This window comes from Leptopilina boulardi, unplaced genomic scaffold, assembly GCF_019393585.1.
Source record: "Leptopilina boulardi isolate dan_hultmark-lab unplaced genomic scaffold, ZJU_Lbou_2.1 LbouV2_317, whole genome shotgun sequence".
Classification (NCBI taxonomy): Eukaryota; Metazoa; Arthropoda; class Insecta; order Hymenoptera; family Figitidae; genus Leptopilina; species Leptopilina boulardi.
The window spans coordinates 36,778-47,272 of record NW_026137882.1 but is presented as its reverse complement, the minus strand read 5'-3'; the positions used below and the strand labels follow the sequence as shown (position 1 = coordinate 47,272).

Here is a 10,495-nt window from a genome sequence, read left to right as displayed (position 1 = left end):
TTTTGGATCAAATATTTAGCTTCATAGCTTCGTATTAATTTAATTTGTTATTTACGTTTAATATTTTTTTCTCACCATCTTATATGTAGTACGATTAATTTTTTCTCATATTTTTACTTTCAAAAATTTGTCTTTCAAAGTAAGGAAAAATTTAGGAAAAATTCGGAGCCTAGAAAAATTCATTTTTTACTTTATAAAATTAGTTTTTCAACGATCGGAAAATTTGGGAAAAATCAGGGCTAAGAATAATTCATCTTTTTCATTTTAAAATTATTTTTTCAAAGTACGTGAAAATTTGGGAAAAATTCGGACCAAGAAAAATTAATTTTTTTTCATTTCTTTACTTTTTAAAATTTGTCTCTCAAAGTACGGGAAAATTTGGGAAAATTCTGGGTCAAGAAAAATTCATTTTTTCGCATTTTTAGGGTTCCGTACTCGAAGGGGAACCCTATTAATGAGACTAGTGAAGCAAGTCATGTACGCCCCCCCTAGCGGCCACACGAATTTATCTAGAGGGCTGAAATTTGGTACACATATGTATTTTGACGTGTAGATTACAGAAAAAATATAACGAATCTCATAGGAATTGATTATCATAGCGTTGTCAATGAAAAACCATGGATTTTTACGAAAAATCCCTAAAAATGACTATGTACCCCCCCTCCCTGGTGGCCACATTTTTTCACATAGAGAGCTCAAATTTGGTATACTTATGTATTTTTACGTGAAAATTGCAGGAAAAATATAACGAACATGATTCGGATCGATTTACATAGCGTTGTCAAGGAAAAATCAAAAATTTTGAAAAAAAGCGTTTAATCCTCCTAGCGCACACACTATTTGACCAAGACAGTTCATATTTGGTATACATGCGTATTTTTCGTATAGATTACAGGAAAAATGTAGCGAGCACGATTGGAATTGATGATCATATTGTTTTTAAGGAAAACTCATATTTTTAGAAAAAATCATTGATTTTTCGAATAAAAAAAGAAGAAAACTTAATCTCAAGGGATTCAAATTTATACATTTTAACGTATTTTTACGTGTAGAATCCAAGAAACTTATAGTGAGCATGATTGGAGTTGATAATCATAGCGTTTTCAAGGAAAAACTGATCATTTTCGATAAATGTGACTATAAGTTTCTATCTATGTGTTTTCATGCTCACATTACAGGAAAAATTAAGCAAAATTGAAATTTTCCACCTGCCTTCACTCTTTAACACCTTTAAATTTTAGGTTTAAGGGTACGGAACCCTCGGTTTTAATGGGAGTGTAACTCGCACTTGTCCGATTTTTTTTAGTTTATAAAATTAGTTTTTCAAACTACGCCAAAAATCGTGTATAATACGAGAATAAAATAACCATTTTTTAAATGTTTCTACTTTAATGAATTTGTTCAATTATTGCGAAAATTTGAGAAAATTCCATGATATGAAAAAAAAGTTTTCTCAATTTTTTGCTTCGAAATATTTGTTTTAATTTGCGACAAAAATTTGGAAAAATGCGTCTTAAAAAGAAATTATTATTTTACTTTAAAAATTTGGTTTTTAGAGTACGTCGGAAATTATGATAAAATATGGATTAAAAAAATAATATTATTTAATATTTATAATTGCTTCTTTTGTAAGTGTTTTTTAATTTTAATAAAGATTGGAGAATTTATTTTAAACGTTGACTTTTTTCCATCTGTAGCGACCATGGTTTGCGCGCTTTTACTTCTTGCCCTGAGTTTTTGTTGACTTTTTGTGATTGCTAAAAGTTTTTCAGCCAAAAATGTTTTAATGGACAAAGTTTGATTTTTATTGGTATTTTTATTTAAAAATAAACTATAAAATAATTTAAATGAATTTTATTTTTTATGCTAAAAATCTGTGATGATATATAATTATTAATGTTAAAATAAATTGAAAGGATAATATGTGGATGTAAAATAGAAATGTCAAAAATATTTCGTAAATTTGGCAACAGCCCTTTTACTTTGATTTACATTTGGCAACCTCGAATGATTAACTTCGTGCCTTTTTCTTATCTATTTTGATAGTTCAATCTATTGGAAACCTTTGAAATATAAACACACATATTTCCAGAATAAAAGTGTTGCTTTATTCTAAAGTTCCCACTTCCCCATCCACCTTAATAATCAACAGGTTGTGGACCCAGATCGCGTCTTTATGTAAATGCGTGGGTGCAATAATTAACCCATTAACGACCGCCAGGACGAAAAATTACAGTAATAAAATAGTAGATCAGTAATAAAAAATGTGTTCGATTTCAATATAAAGTGAAGTAATTCGAAATCAACGACCCCAAAAACTCAATAAGTATTGATTTTCAAGCAAATTTGGTGAATTTTAAAATTTGTAGGCTATTTTGAATCCGCCATGTTGAATTATTAAAAAGTAACTTCAGATTCGTAACCGGCGACCCCAAAAACCCCCGAGTAACAAATTTCAGATAAATCCATTGAGTTTTTGAAATAATTGTTCGCCATATTGGATCCGCCATTTTGAATTATTGAAAAGTAACTTCAGATTCGTAACCGGCGACCCCAAAAACCCCCGAGTAACAAATTTCAGATAAATCCATTGAGTTTTTGAAAAAATTGTCCGCCATATTGGATCCGCCATGTTGAATTATTAAAAAGTAACTTCAGATTCGTAACCGGCGACCCCAAAAACCCCCGAGTAACAAATTTCAGATAAATCCATTGAGTTTTTGAAAAAATTGTCCGCCATATTGGATCCGCCATTTTGAATTTTTGAAAACTTATACCGTATTCGTGTTAAGTGACCCAAAAACATAAGTATATAGTGCAGAAATAAAAATAATTCATCAATATATTATTTTTTGCAAAATAGTATTTTTTAAATCTTTTTTAGTGGAATATCGCCATTTTGTCGTTCGCCATCTTAAATTTTGAAATTCACAACTATATAGTTTTGTAGCTGGGTATTCGAGGACGCGATATTTTGGGTTCCGGAGCAAATTAACTGTCGTTTTCCATGTCAAAATATTTTTTGAATAAAAATTTTTTTGCAGAAAATCATGTTTTTTTGCAATAAAATTGTTATAAATATTAAGGATTTAAATATAATTAAATTTGGACTTCAGAATCGAAAAGAGCGATAAATTTTACGTTAGAAATGGGCTATCCTGAATTTTTTGAATTATTTTTTCATATAAAATAACAGCTGCTAAGTGAAGGTAAATTTTTCGTCCTGGCGGTCGTTAATGGGTTAAAGTACTAAAGAGTATTCTGTGAATAGTGTTCTAAAATCTCATTACCACGTGTGACATTGAGAAAGGACAAAGTCTAAAAATTAGTGGACAAGGTTTATATGCAATCGATAGACTCGATAGTGAAAATTATGCAGTATGGTCGGTGCAAATGAAAAGCGTCTTGGTGCATGCTGATCTATGGTCTGTGGTCTGCGGAAGATTCATCAAAACGGAAGAAAGCACTCCTCAACAAAATGCAGATTACGATAGAAAGGATGAAAAAGCACTAGCCAGCATAACTTTAAGTATGAAACCGTCGGATATAATTCTGATTAAAAATTGTAAAACTTCTAAGAAAGCTTAGAAAGGCACCGCGAGAAAAATAATGCTAATTAAAAAACTACTGCGTCTGAGTCTTACCGAATGTGTAGATGTACAAAAGTATATGAACGAATTCTCAGATTTAGTTGAGAAATTAGTCGAAATTGGTTTGAATATCGATGATGATATTTTAACGCTTCTTCTACTTTCGGGTCTCGGAAAGTCATTTGAAGGTTTTGTTGTCGCGATCAAAACGCGCGATAATTTACCAAGTCTCAGTGATTTGAAAATAAAACTCATCGAAGAAGGAGAGAGACAGAAAGGAAACAGTGACTCATCTTCGGATATACAGCAAGTGTTTGTGTCTCGTACTCAAAAGAGTAATCAGAAACAAAATTCACACAAGGATTTCAAACGAAAGAAAAACAGAAAATGTTATAAGTGCGGTAAACCCGGACACCTCGCTGTTCAGTGTAGTGAAAATAAAAGTGAAACTAAGAAAGAGAACGAAAAGGACAAAGTTTTAGTGCGGAAAATTATCGTCATAAATTACAAAACGTTTTGTACGTGAAAGATTTACAAACTAATTTTATCTCGGTTTCGAAAGCTCTTGAACAGGGTTTCAAAGTGAGTTTCGAAGGAAAGCACGCGTATTTAAAAGACAAAAAGGATTCGATAATTCTAAAAGCGAAAGATTGCAACAATCTGTTTATTGCTGATATTAAAACGAATCAGTGTTTGTTTTCAGACGCGAAAAACAGTGAGACAATAAAATGGCATAACCGGCTTGGACACTTAAACTTTAGTAGTTTAAAAGAAATGTCATCGAAAAACATTGTACATGGATTGAAGTTATCCGAAAAAATTACAAACGCGGAAGACTCTGTATGTGAAACATGCGCGAAAAGTAAAATCAGTGTAAAACCTTTTCCGAAAAAATAGCAAAATCGAGCAAATGAACTCTTAAGTTTAGTGCATACTGACATTTGTGGACCGATAAACAAAACATCGACAGGCGGTTATGTATTCGTGTATTTTTTGAAAACGAGAGATGAGATTTTCGCGGCGTTTAAAGACTTCGTTGTTTTTGCGGAAGAACAGTGCGGAAAGAAATTGAAAACAATTCGAAGCGATAACGGTCGTGAATATCTTAGTCGGGAATTCGAAGATTTCTTGACTGCAAGAGGTATTAAAAGACTATTGAGTGTCGCGTACACCCCACAACAAAACGGTATGGCGGAACAAGCGAATAGGACTCTCGTCGAAATGGCCAGGAGCATGTTGGTGTATTCTGACATGGATGAATCATTTTGGGCAGAAGCCATTCGGACAGCAGCATATTTAAAAAATAGATGTGCAACGAGGACACTGATTGAAAAAACACCGTATGAGGTATGGACAAACAAGAAACCTACAGTCTCACACCTAAAAATTTTCGGATCAAGAGCAATTGCTTTAAATAAAAAACAAAAAAAAATTTAGAGCAAAAGGTGAAGAACACATTTTGGTTGGTTATTCATTGACAGCTATGGCTTACCGTTTGTATAACCCTGAAACGAGAAAAATAATTGAGAGTAGAGATGTAATCTTCTTGGAGGATGAACTCATTAGAAAAATACACAACGAATCTGAAAAAGAATCCTGTGGTAAAAAATTAACTTTTGATTTTGAAGATATTCGTAGTGAAAGTGAAAGTGCATCACAAGACATTGACTCTGTGTTAACTGAAAATAAGGATGCTAGTGAGAAAGAAAACAAGGAAGAAAAATCGGAGGAAACGAATTCCGAAGGTGATTTCGAAAGTGCGGAAGAAGAAAATAACGAATCTTTTGTGGAAGCTGTTATTTTTGGACCAGGATCGTGTGTTAAAATTAAAAAAATAGGAAAAGAACTAGGCGCAATTGCGCCTACATCTAGGGTTTCGTGGCGCTTTGAAGTTTAATTAAAAAAAAAATAAATCAAAAATAAATAATTTAAAAATAAATAATAAAATTTATTTTATAAATTTTATGTACTATTAAATTTTATAAAATATTAAAATAAAAATCAAAAATTGGCAAAAATCAAAATTGATAAAAAAGGTAAATGAAAGAAAAAAGAAAGAGTGGCTGCGGAGTGGAGGTCTTTCTTCTATCATTTATCTTTTTTGATTCACAAACAAAAACATTAGGCAAAATGTCCATTCGATAATGTCCACTATTAAGACATGTCAACTCTTGGAGATGTCAACTATAGAGACATGTCAACTATAGGGACATGTCAACTACTGGGACATGCCCCTATAGAGACATGTCAACTATTGGGACATGTCAATTACTGAGACAGGTCAACTACTGGGACATGTCAACTATTGGGGTTTGTACTACGGACAGACGGACGCTTTTGAAGTTGTCAACTATAGAGACATGTCAAATATAGGGACATGTCAACTACTGGGACATGTCCCATTAGTTAACATGTCACTGAGACAGGTCAACTATTGGGGTTTGTACTACGGACAGACGGACGCTCTTGGAGATGTCAACTATAGAGACATGTCAACTATAGGGACATGTCCCAATAGTTAACATGTCCCTATAATTGACATGTCAACTATTGGGACATGTCAACTATTGGGACATGTCAATTACTGAGACAGGTCAACTACTGGGACATGTCAACTATTTTGGTTTGTACTACGGACAGACGGACGCCAAAGTGAAACTATAAGGCTTTCGGCCATGGGCCACGAAACCCTAAAAATCTTTGTACGGACTAAAACAAAGTGGCCGCGAGTGGAATACAAAACTGGACGCAGTCCTGAAAAAACTCGGTTTTACTCCATGTGTTAGTGAGCCCTGACTTTATGTCCGTAACGAGGACGGTAAACAAAATTTTATCGCAGTTTATGTGGACGATTTTATTTTTGCGAGTTCATGCAAAGAAGATTTGTTGAAATTAAAAAATGCAATTGCGAAGGAGTTCAAAGTAGTTGACGGTGGAGAACTGAAGTGTTTCCTGGGAATCGAAGTGGAACGAGAAGGAGAAACTGGCAGTATTACCTTAGGACATAAGCAATACATCGAGAATCTTCTTCGTCAGTGGAAGATGTCAACGTGTAGAAGTGTGTCCACGCCATTGGAAGCAGGTTATCAAGTCAAATGTGACAGTCAAAATTGCAGAAAAGTTGACGAGAAAAGTTACCAATCTTTGATAGGATCTTTAATGTATCTGGCCATCACGACAAGGACAGATATTCTCCACTCTGTTGCAAAACTCGCTCAACGAAACGTCAACCCTCATGGTGAACACGAAGCTGCACCAAAACGGATATTGAGATATCTACGAGGAACAGCTGATATGAAATTGCATTACCAAGCAACTGGACAACTTGTGCATGGCTATGTGGATGCGGATTGGGCCAACGACGCCGTAGACAGAAAATCATACAGTGGTTGTGTATTTTTCTGCGCGGGGGGCCATATCGTGTTAGTCCAAGAAGCAAAGTGTAGTGGCCTTGAGTAGTACGGAAGCCGAGTACATCGCGCTTTCTATGGCAGCAAAAGAGGCAAATTATGTTAAACAATTGTTAAATGAAATGGGATTAAAAAATGTGTTATTGTATTGCGACAATCAAAGTGCTCATAGTTTGGCAAAAAACCCAATTTTACAAGGACGCAGTAAACACATTGACATTAAATTCCATCACGTTAGGGATCTGTATGAAAAGGGTAACATTAAAATTGAGTATATACCCACTAGTGAAATGGTAGCCGATGTACTAACATAAAATTTACATCGGAACAAACATGTAAAATGTATAAATGAGATGAGTTGCTATTAATTTATTTAACTTTCATTTCTTAGTAAAAATGCTGTTGAGAAGGAGTGTCGAAAATATTTCGTAAATTTGGCAACAGCCCTTTTACTTTGATTTACATTTGGCAACCTCGAATGATTAACTTCGTACCTTTTTCTTATCTATTTTGATAGTTCAGTCTATTGGAAACCTTTGAAATATAAACACACATATTTGCAGAATAAAAGTGTTGCTTTATTCTAAAGTTCCCACTTCCCCATCCACCTTAATAATCAACAAGAAATAATTTAAGAAGAATAAAAGAATATATGTTATACTCAGGAGACTAGATTTTCTACAGTTTTTCTACTCCTCTGGCGAGAATACTCAATGGGTGGTCCAAAAAAAAGAATATAAAATAACAATTTAATTCATGTAAACTTTTACAATTAGTATTCAATCTAATGTTTCTCAGTTCCCATCTTCTTCTTCACTTTCTTCTTTACCACTGTTCTCATCATCTTCATCTTCCTCATCATTTTCTATATCTTGTTCCTTTCTTTGCTCTTCCATATCTGGTACCTCTTCGCTGCTTTCATTTTCTTCTCCTTCGCTGTTATCTTCCACACTGCTTTTGTCATCATCGCTTTCTTCTTCTTCGCTTCCCTCTATTATAATTTTTCTGTGGTTCTCGTAGTTATTTATAGGCTTCTTATTTTCTTCCATATTGCCGCCATAGCACTCATCATCTAAACTTTCATGTTCCCTTCTTTCTTGCTTGTTGCTGATATTTTCTTCTTCGCAATTCTCTTCCGTATCCATACTGTTATTTTCATTTTCCCTTTGCTCTCCTTTACCATTCTTTACATTAGCTTTTTTGCGGTTTATTTGTTTACTTTTTTCTTTTTTTTTTTTTTTATTCTTTCCTTTTTTTGCTCCCGTATTAGGATTTTTGAGAATACCGCAGGTGGAATTTATCAATCTTATCATATTTTCGTTCGTGAACTCTTTAGGAACCGTTTTCTTCCTGTTTACGTAATCTGAAAAATAAATAAATAATAAAAGAGGAAAAGAAATAAATAACTATTATCATAATAATACGTAAACTAAATAAAAATAGATAAATTAAAAACTGGAAAATAAACTGAAAAAATGCATTATTTAGTCAGTTATTTTCATTCACGTCAATATCTTATTATTTAAACTCTATCAATTATTAAAAAATTTTAATATATTATTTTATAATTATTTAGGTTCTATATATATTATGAATTGTGCTCACGGACAATGGCGGCTCTGATATCTTCACGAACCGCAGTTCTCGATTTACTATGTCCTAAAGCACACATAGTTTTTAATTTGTCTTTATGAATTAATTCAAATAATAGTGCTCGAGCCAAATTCATCGGGTTATCTTTGTATCTTTTCATTAAATACAGCTTCGAAGATTTCACATATACAGGTAGCCCTTTCTTCAGCTGTATGACGGGATCTGTATCCTTTCAATTGACCTACAGACAAAATTAAAAAGTATTAGGTGGATCGAAATTAAAACAACAATAAACAAATTTATATGTAAATTAAATGTACAAAAATATTGATTTGGACGACACATTATTTTATGGAAATCAGTGGCAAACAAATACCACTTATTTAAATTAGTAAAAATTCATTGAGGATTTTAATTTTAATTGAAAGAATATTGAAGGGGTAAGATCAAAAATGGAATAAGTATGAAATTCGTTGGCCCCTCATATAACGAGTTTTAGGCTATACCAGGAAACTCTCAGCACTTCATGATCCAAGGTGCGAATTTTGATCGGTTGTCAGAGTTGGTTGGTCTACCCATGATTGATTTAACTATGACTAACATTGTTTCGATGGTCGGCCTAACTATGTCAGCCTTGGTTGGCCCGACTTATGGTACCCATAGTTGCCTTAACTGTGTCAACTCTTAATCCACTGACGTTATCAATTCGCTAGTTGATCTGATCATCGGCTATTAGAGGATGGCCGACTATTCACATGCTTGGCTCAACCGTCGCCCGACCGACAATTCGCACCTGCAGTGGTAGAAGAAGAGAAGGAATTTATTAATTTTTTTATGAATAGTTACGATGGAAAATAGGTTTTTCCTATAAAATATTTCATTAACCTAATCATATCTGATAAGGTAGAAATTTAATTGACCAACAGTCAAATTTGTATGTACGAAACTCGTACAAATATTTTCGTGCATAGTTTCTAAAAAGTGGATCGCCTCTCGCTGCTGGGGTATGATCCCAGAACCTTCTTATTGCCGGTAAGATGCTCTACCAATTGAGCTACAGAGAGACCCGATTCCATTCAATTCAGAAACCATGCACACGACTTTTCAACGTCAATATTAACAACTTAGAAAATATCTAGTGAGGATGGTAATTTTGTTTTGAATTTAATATTGTAGTTACGATGGAAAATAGGTTTTGTCCTATTAAGTATTTCATTAACCTAATGATATCTGATAAGGTAGAAATTTAATTGACCAACAGTCAAATTTGAATGTACAAAACTCGTACAAATATTTTCGTGCAATAAAAATTTTCTGAAATTTAAAGTCAATTTTAAGACATTTCGATTTTGAGTCTGGTAAATATTAAGAAGGTTAGTGTCATATAATAACAATTACTTTTAAACAATTTGAAAATATTTATTTACAAATTTTTCAGAAAAAATGATGTATTTTATGCATTAAGGTATCACATCGGTAAAACCGTTTTCTATAGATTTTCTTGAAAATTTTACCATATGTTCTTATTATCATTCTTGACAAATTTGCAAAATATGAAGAATTTTCGCCGTACGAAACCAGAGATATTAGCAATCAAAGTTGCTTATTTTGCATGGGAGACGGGACTAATGTATGGGGGAGAAGTACATTTTCATAAATATCATCAGAAGTTTTCTATAAATTTTTTTCAAAAACTAATGTTGAATTCACGAATAAATTTGGAACTAAAATATACAAAAAAATTTATAATTTACCGTGCCGTTTATTTGTAATTATAAATTAAAAATTCTATTTCATGACGTCATTTGCAATATATAGCACACCCGCCACTTTGATGTGGCAACATCGCAGGATGGTAACATTAGTTAGAGAGAGACAGTAGTCCACAGTAGTCAAAGCGAG

General features: G+C 33.1%; 1 protein-coding gene across 1 annotated transcript; it reads right to left on the bottom strand.

Moving 5' to 3' along the window:
- Positions 1-7,794: 7,794 nt before the first annotated feature.
- LOC127284041 (glutamic acid-rich protein-like) lies at positions 7,795-8,145 on the bottom strand. Its single transcript, XM_051309322.1, has one exon. The coding sequence runs from the start codon at positions 8,143-8,145 to the stop codon at positions 7,795-7,797; it is 351 nt and encodes a 116-aa protein (XP_051165279.1).
- Between the last annotated feature and the right edge of the window lie 2,350 nt (positions 8,146-10,495).